General features: G+C 36.5%; 1 protein-coding gene across 7 annotated transcripts in view; it reads right to left on the bottom strand.

Moving 5' to 3' along the window:
* The window catches only part of RFTN2 (raftlin family member 2), a 78,982-nt gene that overhangs the window by 34,657 nt on the left and 24,303 nt on the right, over nt 1-20,022 (bottom strand). For all 7 annotated transcript variants that reach the window (XM_047870937.1, XM_047870935.1, XM_047870934.1 and 4 more), the window contains 4 exons: nt 11,521-11,704; nt 9,929-10,043; nt 6,050-6,329; nt 2,747-2,950 (listed from right to left, as the gene is read on the bottom strand). In XM_047870937.1, coding sequence (XP_047726893.1) covers nt 2,747-2,950; nt 6,050-6,329; nt 9,929-10,043; nt 11,521-11,704 — 783 coding nt within the window. The remainder of the gene's footprint in view (nt 1-2,746; nt 2,951-6,049; nt 6,330-9,928; nt 10,044-11,520; nt 11,705-20,022) is intronic.

The raw sequence follows: 20,022 nt of genomic DNA, 5'->3' as shown, positions 1-20,022 counted from the left end.
ATGGAAGCAAGACAAAACAAAATACGCATTGTCCCCTATGTGCTTTAGCTGTCAGGCATCAAATGTCCCAGAACAAAGCAACCAATTCAGCCCTGCTTCCTCCGACTTGCTTCTCACAGTGACACAGGCATGGGTCACAATTTCCCCTCTGCAGCTTCCCTGTGTACTCCTAGGGAAGTCCCAAGAGACACACCCAATTGCCAGGCCCCACAGACCGTGGTGGCTCATTAGGGGCTTGGCATGGCCTGCAATGTAAAATGTCTAATGAGACATTCCAGAGCTGCTGAGAGGGAGAGATTCTCCCCTGAGCTCTCTAAATAGCTTCTGAGGCTTTATGAACAAAAGCTCTACAGAGTCTCTGGCTGGCAACTGCTGTGGCTAATTTTATTTTCATCAGGCAAGGCCCAAGGCCGGGATGCCTGAAAGAGATTCTGAAAGGAGTATTTCTCATTTTTCCTTCAGCAGTTAGTAACAAACCAAATTTTGAAATGTCTCCAACTAGACTTTTTGGAAGGAAGAGAAGAGAGAAAGAAATATATGAAGCATAAACTGACCTCCAAGTAGCTGACCCATACTAAAAGTACTGTAGCTGCACACAAGCTGCAGGAAAGAAAACTAACTCCAGAAAATAAGCTCTGACAGTGGGTAAGGCACTGTGGGAGTCATTTTGTACATACTGCATCTTATCAAATTTTTACAGCAGTAAAGTAGGGAGTATTTTTACTCCCCTTATAGGAAACTGTGGCTCAGTGAGCTCACCTAACTTTCCCAGATCACCCAGCTAATAAGTAAAGAACATAGGATTCAAACCCTGGTCTATCTCGTCCTAAAGTCCATGCTCTTCTTAGATTTTGCTGTTTCTGGGGCACCTGGATGGCTCAGTCAGTAAGGGCACGAGACTCTTGATCTTGGGGTGTAAGTTTGAGCACCATGTTGGGTGTAGAGATTACTTAAAAATAAAAATCTTATGGGTGCCTGGGTGGCTCAGTTGGTTGAGCGTCTGCCTCTCAGTTTCACTCATGTCATGATCTCACAGTTCGTGGCATCAAGCCTGGAGTTGAGCTCTGTGCTGAACATGGAGCCTACTTGGGATTCTCTCTCTCTCTCTTTCTCTCTCTCTCTCTCTCTCTTTCCCCCTCTCTTCCCCTCTCTCCCCCTCCTCTGTTTGTGCATATGCATGCACTCTCTCTGTCTCTTTCTGAAAATAAATAAACTTGTGCTTGCTTTGGCAGCACATATACTGAAAATAAACTTAAAGAAAAAAGATTTTGCAGTTTCCATAAAAGACCACCTTGGAGGAAGTTTCCAATAACCAAAATACTAAGAACTATCTATTGAGCACCTGCTATGGGCTGTGTGCTATGGGCCATATTTCTGGGTACTTCAATAGGCTAGATCCTTACTCTTGGTTGCTAGTTAAAAGAAGTTATTGGACCATGACTCTTGATAATTTTAAATGATCATCCAAAGTCTTTAGTTCTATTAGTTAAGGTATACCTGATGTAATAGGCTGACTTAATGATAGTAAAGAATACTGATATCTCATTTGCTTTTTTTGTTCTTTCCTCTAGCCTCATTAAGTTAGTTAATCTTGGTTTTCATAGCCTTCATCCTTCCTAATGCAATTTTCAAGTCTCCTAACTACGAGTTTTTCTTTTCTTTTAGCACTAGTCTCTTTTTTATTTTTATTTTTTTGAGAGAGAGAGAGAGGGACAGCATGTGTATGTGCATGTGCACGTGGGTGGGGAAGGGACTGAGGGAGAGAGAGAAAGAATCTTAAGCCATCTCCATGCCCAGGGCAGAGCCTGATGCAGAGCTCAATCTCACAACTGTGAGATCATTAGCTGAGATGAAATCAAGAGTTGGAGGCTTGACCAACTGAGCTACCCAGGTGCCCCAGCACCAATTTCTTTTTTAAAACACTTTCCCTAGAAAGTAACTTTTGGAAAGTTTTGTTTGTTTTTATGATAGACATGAGTGATTACATATCCCATCATAACTAAAAGAGGAAGACTAGGGGAAGTTGAAAGATAAAGGGAAGGCAGAAAAAATAGAGTAAATATCATTTTCTAAACCAAAGATTATTTTTCTATACAAATTTTAGAGTCAGATATAGATTGGAGTACATGGTCAGATAGTGTCCAAATCTGGGATAGTGTAATAAGTTTGGATAGTAACTATCAAATGCCACTATAATCCTTTTAACTGGACTGTTATAATACATCTTATTTGGAAAATCCTACTAGTCAATCACACAGTGGTTTATCTATACCTGATAGTTACAACCCGACAGCAAACATTACATTATAATTCTACCACACACTATGATTAAGCTTTTATTTATTTCTTAAAAAATTTTTAATGTTTATTTATTTTTGAGAGAGAGAGAGAGAGAGAGAGCATGAGTAAGGGAGGGGCAGAGACAGGGAGACACAGAATCAGAAGCAGGCTTCAGGCTGTCAGCACAGAGCCCAACACAGGGCTCGAATTCACAAACCGTGAGGTCATGACTTGAGCTGAAGTCTGATGCTTAACCGACTGAGCCACCCAGGAGCCCCTAAGCTTTTAAATTAAAGCTGCATAGCTGTGTAATAATTGGAATCTAATTCCTAATGAATTTTATAATGAATAATAATGAATAATTCCTGTCCTTTTAGCCATAGATCTTGAGAGGCAAAAACATTTCCACCAACTCTGATACAGGTCAAATTTTTTAGGTATCAATATATTATAATATAAAACATACCTTTAGATGTTTCCCAGCATACAAAAGAATCAATTAAAGACAAGCCTTGTTTATAATAAAATGTAGTTAACTCCAGCCAATCGGCATCAAGTGTACTAATGACAGATCCTTTTCTTGTTACTTTCATTGACAGGATGCCTTCCTGATAGGTCCAGCAGGTTGATTCATCATCGAAAACATTGAATATTGTATACAACTTGTTTTCTGGGGATAGGCATTCAGAAAGAAGAAAGATTATTTATTTATTAATTTACTTATTGAAAAGATTCCTAAACATTTTTTTATTACTCATGTATTTCAGGCATATAGACAAACATGGAGAATAATAAAATTACCCACCACTCAGCTTTATTAAATGTTGACCTTTTGCCATGTTTCCTTCAGATTTATTTTTCCAGAAAATGAGAAATGGATGTAGTTGAGGCTTACTATGTAGTTTTCCCTAATCCAGTTCTCCCGAAATGGGTACTATAATAATTTGGTGTTTATTATTCTCATGCAAGCTTTTATTCTTTTAATATACTTTTATATACCCATTAACATATATATATATATATATATATATGTATATATATATATCATATTCTGAAGTTTAAAAAACTTTTAAAAAGTGGTGTTGTATATATGCATCTATAAATTAATTTTCTTTTGCTTGGAGTGGAATTAATACATGTAGACCTTATTCATTTAGTTAAACTGCTACATAATATTCTAGTTTATTATTCTCCTGTTGATGGACATATACATTGCTTCCACATTTTTGTCATTATAAACATTGTTCATGTCTCCTTAGACACACATGTGGGAGTAGCTTCTAGCATACATATGTAGACATGGAACTGCTAGGTCATTTCTTCTACTTTTCCATAAGTTGGCAAATTCTTAACTTGGGGAGTGGTGTATGGACCCGCCTCTATGGTTGTGTTTAGGAAGTCCAAACCCACTTGCATTGCAAAAGTATTTGGGGGTATGTATGTACATGTGCATTTTTCTGGATTGAGTCTCTGTGGATTTCACCAGATTCTCCAAGAGATCTTTTGTGTGTATCTCCCCCAACCTCATGCTGCCACTACCCCACCCCGACAGCCCAAATTAAGAAATTTTGCCATACACAAATTATTAAGAAGTATAGGATTTAAACTATTTAGAAAGTGGAATCTAAAGATTGTTAATTATGGGAATGCAAGCTGGTGCAGCCACTCTGGAAAACAGTATGGAGGTTCCTCAAAAAACTAAACATAGAACTAGCCTACGACCTAGCAATTGCACTACTAGGCATTTATCCATAGGATACAGGTGTGTTGTTTTGAAGGGACACAAGCACCCCCATGTTTCTAGCAGCACTATCAACAATAGCCAAAGTATGGAAAGAGCCCAAATGTCCATCAATGGATGAATGGATAAAGAAGATGTGTTATATATATACAACGGAGTATTACTCGGCAATCTAAAAGAATGAAATCTTGCCATTTGCAACTATGTGGTTGGAACTGGAGGGTATTATGCTAAGTGAAATTAGTCAGTCAAAGAAAGACAAAAATCATATGACTTCACTCATATGAGAACTTTAAGAGACAAAACAGATGAACATAAGGGAAGGGAAAAAAAATAACATAAAAACAGGGAGGGGGACAAAACAGAAGAGACTCATAAATACGAAGAACAGAGGGTTACTGGAGGGGTTGTAGGAGGGGAAGTGGGCTAAATGGGTAAGGGGCATTAAGGAATCTACTCCTGAAATCACTGTTGCACTATACGCTAACTAATTTGATGCAAATTTAAAAATATATAAAAATAAAATTAAAAAAATAAAGATTATTAATTAAATTAAGTAGGTAGCATATTGGATTTAGAATTTAAAAAGGCTAGAAATAGACACTTGATCTAATCAGGTCGGGATGGGAACCAGCGGGAGTTGAAAGGTAGCATTGGGTAGCAGATAGCAAATAGGTCTCTGACCATATCTTCAACAACTCTTTTTCTTAAAATTTTTACACTGCAAGAAAATCAGGGTGATTGTTAGTTAAGGAGCTGGTGAGCAAATGGGAGGGTGGTGGTGGCAGTGAGAAGGATGAGACGATGAATTAGGAAGTGCTCCTGGCTTGTTCATAAAAAGACTGTGCTGACCATGGTTGATGGGTCTCTGCTAGGCTCATGAGATTGAGCACATCTCATTACAACCAGAAAGCCATATGCATGTGTGCAGTGTGTTACACGAGCGGGTACAGCTTCAGCACTAACTTAGATCAAAAGGTCAGCCAATAGCAGCTAACTTAATCCAGAATTTATTCTGTGTCAGGCACAGTGCCGTATCTTTTAGCTACTTCTCACAACAACTCCTTTTCTATAAAGAAATTGAGGCAGCCTGACTCCAGAGCTCTTAACTGTAAGGTGTGCATAGTCTTTGACTTTCTCTAACAGTGCTTTTTAAATTTTTTTTTTTTCAACGTTTATTTATTTTTGGGACAGAGAGAGACAGAGCATGAACGGGGGAGGGGCAGAGAGAGAGGGAGACACAGAATCGGAAACAGGCTCCAGGCTCTGAGCCGTCAGCCCAGAGCCTGACGCGGGGCTCGAACTCATGGACCGCGAGATCGTGACCTGGCTGAAGTCGGACGCTTAACCGACTGCGCCACCCAGGCGCCCCTCTAACAGTGCTTTTTAAAAGCATGCCTGCAAAGATATCAGAAAACTCTGAGCAGGCCAAGATGCATGAGGAAGTGGTCTCAATTGCTTGGGAAGAGTTGCTAGTTGGCAAAGTAGACTAAAACTAATGGTTAAAGTTATTTTCGGATGCAGGCACTATTGTTATATTAATTGCTTCATCATGGTGTGCATTTTCATATTCTAATTGATCATCAAAGAAAGTCAATTAACTTCAAGGGCAAAAACCATCCATGAAATGGGAAAGGCCAAAACTAAAATTCTCACACTCTGTTTGCAAAAAACAAACATAAATCAGAACAGCTTTCTATATTTATAGAATCACTTTCTGTATACACGCATAGCCTCCATTTTATAAGGGAGTTGGTGAATGACTAAATGAAACCAAGTTTCAAACCAAGTTTCATTATATGGATGGTATTTTATGACCATGCCCGGGACAACTGTTTGGAAAACTGCCTTACCTTATTTCTGGCTGTAATAATTAAAAACAAAATCAAGATGAGTGTAATATATTAATTTATTCGGTTTTTGTAGTTTTAGAAATTTACTTTGTCTCGTATTTCCAAAAAACCCCTCAAAAACTTATTTTTACTAAATTGAAACTAATATACTATTTCTACTCATCTTGTCAATTACCTTCTCCCTTTCTTGATTTAGAATAACTGGGGCTGCCATCTCGGTCCATCTGACACTGTTCACTTTCATGATGAAGTTCTTCCTCAATTCCACTCTCAGATGATTGCCCACTTAATGTTCCTTCATTCCAACTTTTACAGTTTTCATCTGAAGTGTGTCTCAGAGGCAGCACTGACTCTATGTCTTCATCATGGTTGGTTCCGTTGCAGAATTTAAGTGGTGAATAAGGCTGTGATATGAATCCAACAAATTTCATTCCTCTCTTAGCAGCTGTATTAATCTAAAAGAGATTGTAGAGCAAGATGTAAAATTCATTTACATTGATCACTTTATCAGTTAACCTGTAGGTTTATTAAGGAAATTCATAAGATGAAGTAAATTGACCACTAACTAAAGACCCATTCATAAACAAATTAATAACCTGTAACAAAGCACTACTCCTAAGTCTATGTCACAGTATTATTGTGACTTCTTCAAACAGAACTGATACACTTTAGAAATTATGAAAAGAAGCAGATGCTGGGGAGCTCAGTCTGTTGAGCGTTAACTCTTGATTTCAGCTCAGGTCATGAACCTAGGGTTGTGAGATTGAGCCCTGTGTTGGCTCTGCACTGAGCATGGAGCCTGCTTGAGATTCTCTCTCTCTCTCTCTCTCTCTCTCTCTCTCTCTCTCCCTCTCTTTCTCTCTCTGTTTCTCTCTCTCCCTCTGCCCCTTTCCCTGCTCTCACGTACTCTTTTTCTCTCTCAAATAAAATAAAAAATAAAAATAAAAGAAATTATGAAAACAGGAATCATTTTTCTTCAAAAGGTCACCATTTGAGAAGAACGAATAATTCTATAACATGATTTTTGCAGGCCTGTTAACAATGGTCTGTCCCACTGAGGCAAAATTAAAAGCTATTCCAAGAAATCCTCAAAAATAACATGACCAAATACATCTTAATTAACAAAGCAAAAACATTAAAAGCAAAAACACACAGAATTGCTTGCTTGATGTGGGTAAAGAAAAATGTTAGAAGTCTAATTCTTGACAAATGTGTGCATGTAATGCATAGGCCCAATTCACTCTTAGGAAGCTTTCCCATCTATTTATATCTTGATGCTATTGTCTCCTATCAGGCCAAATGCACATGATCAGATTCAATTGTATAAGTTAAAGAATAGGATTCAGAAGAACATTACATAATGCCAGTGAAATAATTTGAGACGTTAAGAGTGGTTATTTTCATGCCCAGCACTTTCCCCTTTCTCTGCTTTTTCTACATTTCTTTGTTCTTTTTGTGTCCACGTCTTTCTCCTCTGTTAAGCTGGCAATTCTTTTGAGGGCAAGGACTGTGTCTTAATCATTTTTGTATTGTGCCGTTTTGTCCCTACAGGTGCTCTATAAGTATTGGTTAAATAAGTAAAAATGAAGAAATAGCAACATCTTTAATTTGGCCACTGTTTTAAACATTTAAACTACATGTTTTAAATGCTACCCTGGGAGGGGAAGAAAGAGTTATGATGGAGGTTGCAATGAAAAGGGCCGGGAAGAACTGGGGCAAAACCAGAGAGCAATACCCACTCAAAGGGGACAATGGTCACTCAGCTCTAGTCAGCGAGGAAAATTCTGGGCAGGACAGAGGTGACAGGTATGTGCAGCTAAGACAGAGGATAGTGCTGATGCAGTATCATTTACTCCTATACATGGACATGTTGAGATTGTAACAATGCATGAAGCCTTAAAAATAACCACAAATTGTCCTTTATATCAGGTGTCCTGGGAGAGAAGAGGGAGTGGTAAGGGGGCATGACGTTTTTGCAGGTGGAAATGGGTAAATTTATTGTCAGTTCTTTCTCTAGGTCTTATTAGTTGATTTGGGTGAAAAAGTACAGAAGGCTTTTTCTATTACTAGAAAGTTTTAGCTGGAAACATTTGGTAACAAATATAGTGTTAATGTTTTTTTTCCAGTTTTTAAATCGGAAGATTGATATTTTTAAATGTTATTTTTACTTTAAGATCCTGAGAAAAACACTTATAAATCTAATATTAAACATAAAACAAATATTGATCTAAAGTTAAAATGACTTAAAATCTAGCTATTCAACAATAAACTCTTTATGTAAGACAATTGTTCCAAAATAACATTTGGCATTCATCTACTGCTCTTGTTCATACATGGGGCAATGTTCAAATAGTTCATGTGCTATGTTTCCTGAAGCTTTTCTCTTCATGAAATAAATCCATTACTCTGCTGAAATAACAGTACTTTCCTGTTTAAATAGATCTTTAACTGTGTCCAGGAAGTCAAATGCAAAACAAGGGCTCTGATGGTGATCTATTAAGACTAAATTAGTAGTTACATTTTTGTTTCAAAAGAAATTTTCTGGAGGGGATTTATTCCCAGAAAAACAAGTTGAAATCTCCCAGATTAGTAGTAGTAAACAGTATGCGTAGTTTGTTTATAAAAATCTAGTCTCAAAGACTGTTCCTGAAAACCTTATTGAATGGTGACTTTATACCTAAAAGAGAAATATCATTAGCAGCTCTAACTGGCTATATTCAAATTATAGACACTCTGACACACAAGACCACTTAAACCTTGGGAACAATACTAGAAACAGTGAGCAAACCTCAGTTTCTTACTTGAAAGGAAATGCCTTAGGTTTTTGGCTATATTCATTTAAATAAAACCTAAACCCTACAAATGTATCAACGCAACTAAGAAAAACTTTCACTTAAAATCCCATCAACTTAGAACACTTATAAATGTACAATTTTTCTTGGTCTTAATATGCATATAGTGTTCAATTTTTTGTTTAAGTTTCAATTAAGTTATTTTGTATAGACTTTTCTATCTCAACAGTCAATATAGTTGTTACGTTTAGTCCCCATAAAATATTGCATTGTATGGATGTACCATTGCTATCTCCTCAATTTTCCAATTATTGAGAATCTGGCCCCTTTATTCACTGTTGATTAAACTACTTTGTATAAAAATGACTTTTCCCCTTTTCAATTAATTTCTTGGAATAGATTTTAAAGAATAAAATGGTATTTATGATTTTTTTGACCAGATTGACATCCAGAAACACCTAATTTACTACAATGTGCTAATTTATTACGATGCCAGTTGCGATATATGAATGTTTTCTTAAGGCTCTTCCAACACTGGATTTAATACCTTCAATTTAATTTCTCAGTTAATATTGGTGAGGTATTAAATCTCAGTTTTATTTTAAAAATTATTAGTTAGGTTGAACCTTTTTCCAAAGGTCTGTAGTTTATGTTTCTTTTTGTATTTTGCTGTCTGTGGATTCTGTCTGTCCATTCAAGACTGGACATTACTTTCATGCATTTGTATTCATTTTATATATTTTTTAAATAAACCCCCCTAAGACACATTTATTGGAGATCCCCCCCCACACTGATTCTTTTTTTAAGCTTAATTTTCCTAATATATTATATTTATATTCTCAAACTCCTCAACTTATTCATAATTCAGTATGTCTATTCTTTTGTTTTCTTCTGTATTTTTTATAGGTAAAAAAATTTACCTCTTTATCTCATTTGAAATGTGTGGAGTCTATTTTACACAGAGCAAATTGTCCATTTTCCCAGCAGTTGTTTTCTGGGATGGTTGTTTTCCCACTTTATTTCATTGGGTTTATTTCTAAACTTCTTATAGGTATGTAAATTTATTGCTGGCATTTCCATTGACCTGTATTTCTGTTTCTAACTCTGTATAATTTAGTATGTGTGCTTCAATATGTTTTAACTTCTGGAAGAATAAGTCACTTACCATTTCCCTGTTCTTTTTAAGGTAAGAAAGGAGATTGATGAAGAAGAAATACCAAATATTTCTCAATATCACATGAAAAAATGTATACATTTAGTACCTTTTCTATCAGTTCTTTTGCTATGTCATTTGTTTGTGTCTCATAAGTTAGAGGACATTCCTCAATCACGAGCCTTGGGCGTCTTTGTCCACTGGATGCTGCCGAATGCTTCAGGCTATAACAGAGAATATACCCATGGTTGGAAGTCAATTGATCATTTTCAGCTAATATGCTCATGTAAAATTGAGAGAGCAACTCACAAATAAGGTCAAGGCAATCTTTTTGTTGTTGTTGTTATTTCAAACTTAATAATGGTGGTCTTCTTAGGGAAAAATACCAGAAAAACAGGTTGAATTTTCTTAATATAAACCTCTATTAATATAATTTCTGATTTGATATGGAAGAAAAAATTCATCAGCGGTTTTAATAAAAATTGTAAGAAATGATTTTAGATCACTGTTACACTTGATTATTGTACAAAAACATTAGTCAAGGTCCTCTTTAAATGCAAATAAATATTGTCCTGTCTTCTTCCTTTTTTTTCTTTTCTGATCATTACCTCTTGCTTATTCTTAGCCTTGTCAGAGCACTACTAAGTCCATTTGAAATAGTGTTAAAAAAGACAAAATAGTTTATACATGGTTTATAAGATTTACAATTACAAGTGTTGCTACTGTGTGATAAAATGACATGTTTATTTAATAATGCTTGGAGTATCTGATCAAATTTGATCTAATGGTGAAAGCTGACGCCTGTACAAACCCTCTCAGACATGTATAAATAGGCTTATACTGATAAGTAGCAGGCAGTGTCCCTTAAAAGCACCTTTCTTTGCTTAGCCCTTTCTTAGTTAAAGCAATCAATTGTTAGGCCATCACTAAAAAGAGAAAACAGTTTTTACCCTGGTATTTGGGATGGATTGATATAGTTAAAGAGTTGGGTGAAAAAATTTAATGTGTTAATCAAAGACATTGATTTGGTTATTTTCACTCCTCACTGGAAAGGGCAACTGTATTTTGAAAACTATCAAACTTACAAGCTAGGCTGGCAAAAATGGTTGCAGTATTATTTGGGAAAGCAGCTACCAAAAAAAGTGAAAAAAATGAACTAAAATGGATGGTCTTTACACCCCCCCCCTTTTTTTTTTTGAAAAGGCTGAAGTCTATCAATTTCTGAGAACTCGGCATGTAGGCCTTTCTGCTGTAAACTGCTTAGAAGGTAGAGCTAGTTTCTGTTGCCACTATTATTAAAATAGTATAGGACAGTTAAAAAAAACACTCAGTGAAAGTGGACTTCATTGGTCCAGTCATCTCTTTTAGCCCAGTGACAGGACCTGTAGCTGACAACTACTCCCTCATCTGCTGAAGCTTCTAGGTGGTTCTTGAGTCTATCTTCCTTTTCCTTTGTTCACTGACATCCTCATCTAGGACCCATTTGTCTGCAAGGGGCTAAAATCAAGGAAGAGTTTTAAAAAGGAGGGAGGTGTAAGTTTCCTTCTTTCATTCCAGGTTTAACCACTAGAAAATGTGCTCTCAACCAACCCCCCTAAATATCCTTTATTCCCCATCATTACGTTCAAACTTTCTTTTCTTTTAACCAAAGAAAACTGTCTCGACAGCTTCTTAGTCTGTTTCCTTGAACACTAGGCTTACCTTAACTTCAAGCGCAATAGCACTACCCTGTACAGGTAACTTGCAGGTAGGTGTTTTCGCTGCCCCACAGGTTGTATAACAGGATGAATAGCCCCAACAATATATCCTTTAAGATAGTAGTCTTCAACTTTTGTCACTATATCCAGAATTGAATTTATCTTGATGACTTCTGGGTTTGGCGAGGCTGAAATACCAAATGCAGTGAGAAATCGCACATTTATAAAATTGAATAATATGTTACTTCTATTTATGTGTGACAATAATTAATGAATGGAAAGCATATCCATGTGACTTAATCTCAAAGTTACACTAACATGTATTATATGTTTTCTAAATTAATTTCAGAAAAAAGCAAAAGTAACCTTATAAGCTGGTAAATATGTAATAGTACCAATATGTCTTATTGATAAGGTAAGACATGCCTTATATTTACTTTTTCAATTAAGGCAGCTTTTTATTTATTTATTTATTTATTTATTTATTTTTTATTTTTTTTTTCAACATTTTTTATTTATTTTGGGGACAGAGAGAGACAGAGCATGAATGGGGGAGGGGCAGAGAGAGAGGGAGACACAGAATCGGAAACAGGCTCCAGGCTCCGAGCCATCAGCCCAGAGCCTGACGCGGGGCTCGAACTCACCGACCGCGAGATCATGACCTGGCTGAAGTCGGACGCTTAACCGACTGCGCCACCCAGGCGCCCCAAGGCAGCTTTATTTTTTAGAATTTCATTTTGAGTGGCGGTATTCCATTAATAGATATGGAAGACATACATATGAGAAACAATATTAAGTTGGAGAGCCAATTGTTTTTATAATTCTGAACAAGCTGAGATGCATCCTTTGTTAAAAATAAAATTCATACAAATCTAAAAATTAAAAGTGGGTGTAATGATATTTGTTAAGCAAAAATTGTCAAGTGCTTTCGTATTTCCAATTACACTTCAAAAGCATCATGTTTTAAGTTTCTTTGGGAAACTAAACATGATTTCTTACGGCACTTATATAAATGCTTGAGTGGAGGAATTGAAAAAGGAAAGGTATCCAGAAGTTCTTTTTAATAAGTAAAATTTCTAAATGTAGAGGAATTTTAAATGCAATAGTGATATGTAATTGAACTAGCCCTTTGAAGCAGGGCAAATCTGTAAAAACTATAGAGCAGCACAATGTGTACAGTTTTTAGTAAAAGGAAAAGGGTGTGTTATTTGGGAAAATGTTCTTAATGTTCAAGCAGAGTTAATTTAAAAAACAACTTTATTTTCTGTAACAATATTTCTTATTTTCTGGAGAGCAGTCAAGAATTAATATCTAGAAATAGACCTGCAATTTGATTATCTCTTGAGTAACAAAACATATGAACTTAATTCCAGGCGTGAGCAGTGCTGGCTGTTGGCCATCTGTCAGTCTGGTCCGTGGTGTCTAGCAAAGAACTGTGGCTAATTGCCTGAACACAGGAAGGAGGTTAAGAAGCAGACAAGGAAGAAGGGTCAGAGGAAATCCCCGCCTCCTCTTACATTAGTATCCACATGATGGAACAAAAATCCACCAACACTGGGTATTCATGCCAATGTCTCAAAAGAAAACAAAACCCTCAATAGAAAAGTTATATAAATTAAGACAAATCCATTTCCTCAAAGTCTCTTTCTCTTTTGGATTTACACTAATTTATTTACAATGTATTTTATTCATCATTATGTATAGGGAGAAATACCAAAGAGAATGATCCTGGACTTGGAAGGAAACAGCTGGGTTTCATCGTCCAATGGCCCTGTGCTGCATGGTTGTGTGGCAATCACTCCATTTTTCATTTGGTTTTACTTTTTCAGTATTTTAACTACCAATCCTATTCCCAAACAAAGAAGCTGAAAAACTATACAACACAATAAACTGTTAAGACTAAGGAATGATACATACATAACCCAAACTTATTTTTAGGATTATATACTAATTCCACAAATTTTTTCAAAATGAGGCCTTTTTAATGGATCTTGTTGTTTATTATAGGAAGTGGAAATGCCTTACTTAGCATGATACTGAAGAATCTTCATAGTCTGGCCTCTTTCTACTTATTCAGCCTTCACTGTTGTCATCTGTTTTCTTGTAGGTCTTGCTTTGGCAGGCCTGTACTACTGCAGTTCCTGAACCTCACATGCTATTTCATGCCACCAGGCCTTCACTTCCTTTCCTGCTCCCTGAGGCTGGTTAATCACTTCTTCCTCTGTGTGTGCATTCTACTAGTTCCTTTTCAGACTTTATTATAGTTGCTTGTTTATATGTTTGTCTCTGCTGTTAGACTAAGAATTCCTTAATGGCAAAGAACCTACCTTATTTTTCTTTCTATGCCTAGTATTTTCCTTAGGTTATTATTATGTTAAGTTGGAAATACTGTTTATTAGGGGAACTATGAAGTAAAATTATTGCATAAAGGAGGGAAAGCCATCAAGGTTAGCTGGTAAATTCAGGAACAAATGTACACATTATCTAGGACTTGTTGGAGAGAGACACAACAGGGAAAGAACACACAAAAAGTGTTGCAAAACTGTTACTCTTTTGATTATAAAAGTGAAGGTGGTCAAGAACCTAGTGAGAATCCAACCAGGTAGAGTTAAATGTCATATTCACTTCTGAATGTTCTAGCTTCGGGCCCCATTTTAGGTTCCTTAAATTAATCATAGTGCAATGAGAAAATGACAAAGAAAATGAGGTAAAAAGTAATGAGAAGTGGAACTACACTGGATGTAATTAGCTCCACCTTGGGGTGAAATCTGGAGAGAAATTTGGGAGACCTTATCACATACAAAGAATGAGATTGTAGGCTTGGAGAGCTTCAGGATCCTGCTGGGTTTGCTAGACTTGCTGACTTGGTTGGAGTCACTGTTTGGTCCAACATTGTCTTACCTAAGTCTACTCTCATACCATTGCTTGGAAGGAAACCCCAGAAATCAAGAACTGAGGATTGGGAAGAGGTTGACTACTTTAGATGCTTCATACAAGTAAAATCATACATTACGGTTGACCCTTGAGCAACATGGGGGTTGCAGCACCAACTCCCATGGTCAAAAATCTACATATAACTTTTGACTCCCTAAAAACCTAATTACTAATAGCCTACCGTTAACTGGAAGCCTCACCAATAACATAAACAGTCAATTAACACACACACACACACATATATATATACACACACATATATATTATATACTGTATTCTTATAATAAAGTAAGCTAGGAAAAAGAAAATGTTATGAAGAAAATCATAAGGAAGAGAAATAAATTTACAGTACTATACTGTATTTATCTAAAAAAATCTGTGTGTAAGTGAACCTGTGCAGTTCAAACCCTTCTTGTTGGGTCAACTCTATTTATTTGTCTTTTTGTGACTGGCTTATTTCACTTAATACAATATCCTCACGGTTCATCCATGTTGTAGCATATGACAGGATTTCCTTTTTAAGACTGAATAAGATTCCATTGTATATATATACCATATTTTATTTATCCATTCATCCATCAATGGATATTTGAGTTGGTTCCACTTCTTGGTTATTGTGAATAGTACTGCTATGAACGTGGACACGCTAATATCTGTATGAGATACTGCTTTCAATGCTTTTGGATGTATACCCAGAAGTGTGATTGCTGAATTATATGGTAATTCTATTTTTTAAAAATGTTTATTCATTTTGAGAGAGAGAGCACATGTGAACAGGGAGGGGTAGAGAGAGGGGAAGAGAGAGAATTCCAAGTGGGCTCTGCGCTGTCAGCACAGAGCCTGACGTAGGTCTCTATCACACGAACTGTGAGATCATGACCTGAGTCAAAATCAAGAGCCAGATGCTTAATGGACTGAGCCACCCAGGTGCCCCTGGTAATTCTATTTTTAAGTATTTGAGGAATGGCCATATTGGTTTCTATAGTGGATGCACCATTTTACACCCCCATAAACAGTGTACAAGTTTTCTAATTTCTCTACATCCTTGCCAACACTTGTTTTCTATTCTTTTTTTTCTTTTAACTAATAGCCATCCTAATGGGTATGATATTTCATTGTGGTTTTGATTTGTATTTCCCTATTAGTGATGTTGAACATCATATGCTCATTGGCCATTTGTGTATCATTTTTGGAGAAATGCCTTTTCAAGTCCTTTGCCCATTTTTAAATTGGGTTATTTTTGTTCTCAATAAGAGTTCTTTATATATTCTGGATATAATATTTACTTCCATTTCATAGGTTGACTTTTCACTCTGTTGATTGTGTCCTTTGATACACAGAAGTTTTTAGGTTTGATGTAGTCACATTACCTATTTTTGCTTTAGTTGCCTTTGCTTTTTGTGTCATATCCAAAAAATCTTTGCCAAATCCAATGTCATGAAAGTTCTACCCTATGTTTTCTTCTAGGAATTTGATAGCTTAGGCTAATCTTTAAAGACTTTTTTTTGAAAAGTACAATAGCACTAGATTATTGGTTTAAATTTTTTTTTTAACATTTATTTATTTTTGAGACAGAGACAGAGCACGAACGGGGGAGGGTCAGAGAGAGAGGGAGACCCAGAATCTGAAACAGGCTCCAGGCTCTGAGCCATCAGCACAGAGCCTGACGTGGAGCTTGAACTCACGAACCGCGAGATCATGACCTGAGCTGAAGTCGTACACTTAACCGACTGAGCCACCCAGGCGCCCCTAGATTATTGGTTTAAAAAGGTATGCTATGCCTTCTTTTTCAAAATGATGCCAGAAAAATGAAAAACTATGATACTTTCACATTGGCTTTACATGATTATTTTAGGTAAGGTAAGTTATAAAATGAATACATAAAAATCATGAAAGTATAAGAAATTTTAAAGTTTATTGAAAAAATACTATTTACCTGACAAAAGCAAAACACAAAAGAATGTAGATTGTAGTTTATAACTTAAAATAATATATGAGTGGAGATGAGCATTTCATCGTATGAAAGCGTGTCTTTGTAAATTATACAATTCAATATAAGAATGAGGGATGTGTGTTGGCTTGGAAATCTCTCCTGGCATTTTAACCACTACCACTGGCCAGGTGTAATTATAGTGGGTATCACAAGCTGTGTGAAGTTGGTTGTTTTTCCATATGGCATGACTAGAGAGAGTGCTTGAGGTTTCAGTCAACAAACCATTCAAGGATCACTTGAATTATAACTGTGAGTTCTGGTTTCCTGGTTATTGCCTGAAAACTTGCCATTGTTAACCTCTGGCAATATCAAGAGAGCCCCAATCTCAGAATGGGTGTCAGGTACTTCAGAGAAAAGCCCAAGACTCTTTTAAGAAATGTGGCATTTCCAATACTCCTGACATCCCAGAGGAAAAAGTTATGTGGAAAAAAGGGGACACAAGGGGTCCCCTTAGGAATATTTTTATTGCACTTAGTGTTCCTTTTTTATGTATGGAGGAGAGATAGAAGGAATAATTGACATTTAAAAATGTTTCAAAGAGCTTTTACCATTGGTAAGAATTAAATTACTAAGTGAGAAAGTAGTAAGTCATAGTTTAATTTGTGATTTTTTTTCTCTCCTAGCAGTACATAAAGTAATGGTGTGTTTTACAATCAACAATGTTTTGGAGTCAATGAAGAATAATTATATAGCAAAGAAGTGGTTGCAAATACATTGGCTAAGAGAATGAGGATTTGGGGAACTGGGTGGTTCAGTCAGTTGAGAGCCTGACTCTTGATTTTGGCTTAGGTCATGATCCCAGGGTCATGGGACTAACCCCGCGTTGGGCTATGCACTGAGTGTGGAGCCTGCTTGAGATTCTTTCTCTCTCTCCCTCTGCCCTCCTCTCCCACTTGCACACTCACTCTTTATGAAATAAAATATAAAATAAATTAAAAAATAAACATAAAAAAAAGAGAATGAGGATTTGAAGAACTCTTTGTTTGGTAGTATATATGTTCCCACCCCCCACCCACCCAAATTTGAACAGGGATAAATTCTTAGTTCTTTTCATAGTTCAAAACACAGAATGAGAGAAATCTGATTTAACACATGTTCATTTGGTGGGGGAAGGAGGAAACCCTAGAGACTTTAGCTGCCCACAAATTAATTATAAGTTAGCAGTTAACCTAATGTGATCATAGTCATCTGAAAGAAAACGGTTTCCATACTGGCTCACTGAATTCTGTGCTGAGCAGACCACCATTGGTATACTTCCTGTTTATTTTCCTTCCCTTTCATATTTATCACCACCTAAATAATAATCAGAATATACTAGTATATTCACCTAATTATCTTATTTAATATCTGCCTCCCTCACCAAAATGAAAGCTTCATGAAGGTGGGGATATTCACATTTTGTTCACCTCTATTTCTTTATACCTAGAACAGCACCTACCACATCAATACTTAGTTAATATTTATTGAATTAATAATTGGATTGTGTTCAGTTTAAGGGCCAAATTAGAGACAGGTTGAAGCTGGATTATGTTAAAAAAAAGTGCTCAGGATAGCAAGGGGTCTGAAGACCCTTACAGGTGTTATTCAACTATGTGGTAAATAAGTGAGGGATAGGATACCATCTGGATATATGTCAAGGGCTATCACACAAAGAAGCTGGCAGGTTTGACACTGACTGAACAGTGGAGGAGACAGGTACACAGAGGAGTATTCACCCAAACTTCAGGTGGCAGGGAAGAAAAATAGGACTCTGACATGCTCAGTTGTTTAAATATATGTATGGTAAAGATATATGGCAAAAAATTAGAGGTAAGAGACTTTTGCTCCATGTAACTGGAAAGCAGACTGCCAGCAGCCTCAAAAATCTAGTACTCAAAAAAACCCTCAGCTTACCAAAAAAGTTCTCACAAAGACCATCCACTTTTTTCATGAGAGGCATGGAGCTCCCTTCAGCTCCCCTCACTTACCATGTGTATATTGGACTGGGGTAGTATATCCCAAACTTAAGTTATTGAGCACACTTTCAGTTTTTGTTTTATCTGAGTACCATCTGTACTTCCATATCATTACAGTTCCTCTTTAAATTTCCATTTTAATCTTAAACTTATTTCAGGGGTTTCATGGGTGGCTCTGTCAGTTGAGCATCCGACTTCGGCTCAGGTCCTGATCTCACAGTTCGCGAGTTTGAGTCCCACATCAGGCTCGCTGCTGTCAGTGCAGAGCCTGCTTTGGATCCTTTGTCCCCCTCTATATCTGCCCCTCCCCTGCCTTCCCCCTCTCTCAAAAATAAATAAACATTAAAAAATATTTAAACTTAAACTAATTTCAAAAGGAATTTATATTTCTCATAGGACTGTAAAAGCAGAATTACTTACCATGAGCCGAAAGTTGTCATACAAATAAATACAGCAAAAACACATTATATTCTAGCTTGATACTGTTATCTATCAAAGATTCTGAGCCACAGCTCTATTCTCTCTTTGTTGAAAACTAAAATTAGCCATTAGAGATGTGTTAAAGATATATTAACTCCAAGCTGATTGGAAGGCTTAAAAAGAATTGAAAAGAGCACAACGTTCTGAGACTCAATGTTATTTAATTCTGTGCCTGTATGCACAACTTGAAAGCATCTCATATCCAGTGTCAAGTGATTTTGTAGAGGCTTGGAGAGCCACTAAGAAGGAGCAAGGACATAACAATAGTAGCAAGGAGACAGAGGACATCAGAGGGAATAAAATGAATTACAAAACTAGATAAAAGAACTATTAAAACTTTACATACAGTCTGGGGTCACTTAACAGGCTTTCTACACTTCACTGTCCCAAATTGATTATTATAATGAACTCATTCCCTCCATTCTCTTGTTTCAGAACATGGTTTTCAAAGGCAGAGTTATGTAACATATTAAAAACAATCGCCAAGAAGATAGCTATGACAGACTAACATTGGTGCTTAAGGGGGTTCCTGTTCAGGTGGAGAATGTATTTCTAAGGAACACCTCATTCTCTGGTGATGTCAATGGAATAAATCCGGGTTTCCAGGTCAACTCCACACCCTCTTGCTCTCTCACTAAAGTGAGGTCTTGCGTCTCAAAGCAAAAGAAATGTTAATGCATTAAACACACACACACACACACACACACACACACACACACAGTAGTTTTGGGAGGAATAACAAACTGAGAAATCTAGAAAAGTTAGGGAGGGAGAAAAAATTGTATAAATATATTTTAACATAAGTTTATGTGAAGATCATGTTTGTTTTGGGCTCAGTGCCTTACATTAATTATTCAACTGTCTCAAGTGTGTATATTCTTCTATCTAAAAGGTCTGTGTCTTTTGATAAATAGCACTCATTAGGGACATAACAATTATGGTAAGTGCTTAAAAATATTTATTAAAGGATCAACAAATGAACATTGTTGGTGTAGGTGTAACATTAACATATTTAATTAACAGAGCTTCAGGGTGCTCATGGAACATCAGTTTAGAAAACAGACTCTAGAACCTGGGTGCAAATCCCAGGTCTGCCATTTACTAGGTACTTTGCACCCATGTTCCTTAGTTTCCTTATCTGCAA

This window comes from Prionailurus viverrinus, chromosome C1 (assembly GCF_022837055.1).
Source record: "Prionailurus viverrinus isolate Anna chromosome C1, UM_Priviv_1.0, whole genome shotgun sequence".
In the NCBI taxonomy this organism is placed as follows: Eukaryota; Metazoa; Chordata; class Mammalia; order Carnivora; family Felidae; genus Prionailurus; species Prionailurus viverrinus.
The sequence above is the reverse complement of the archived record's forward strand: the minus strand, read 5'-3'. Positions and strand labels throughout refer to the sequence as shown.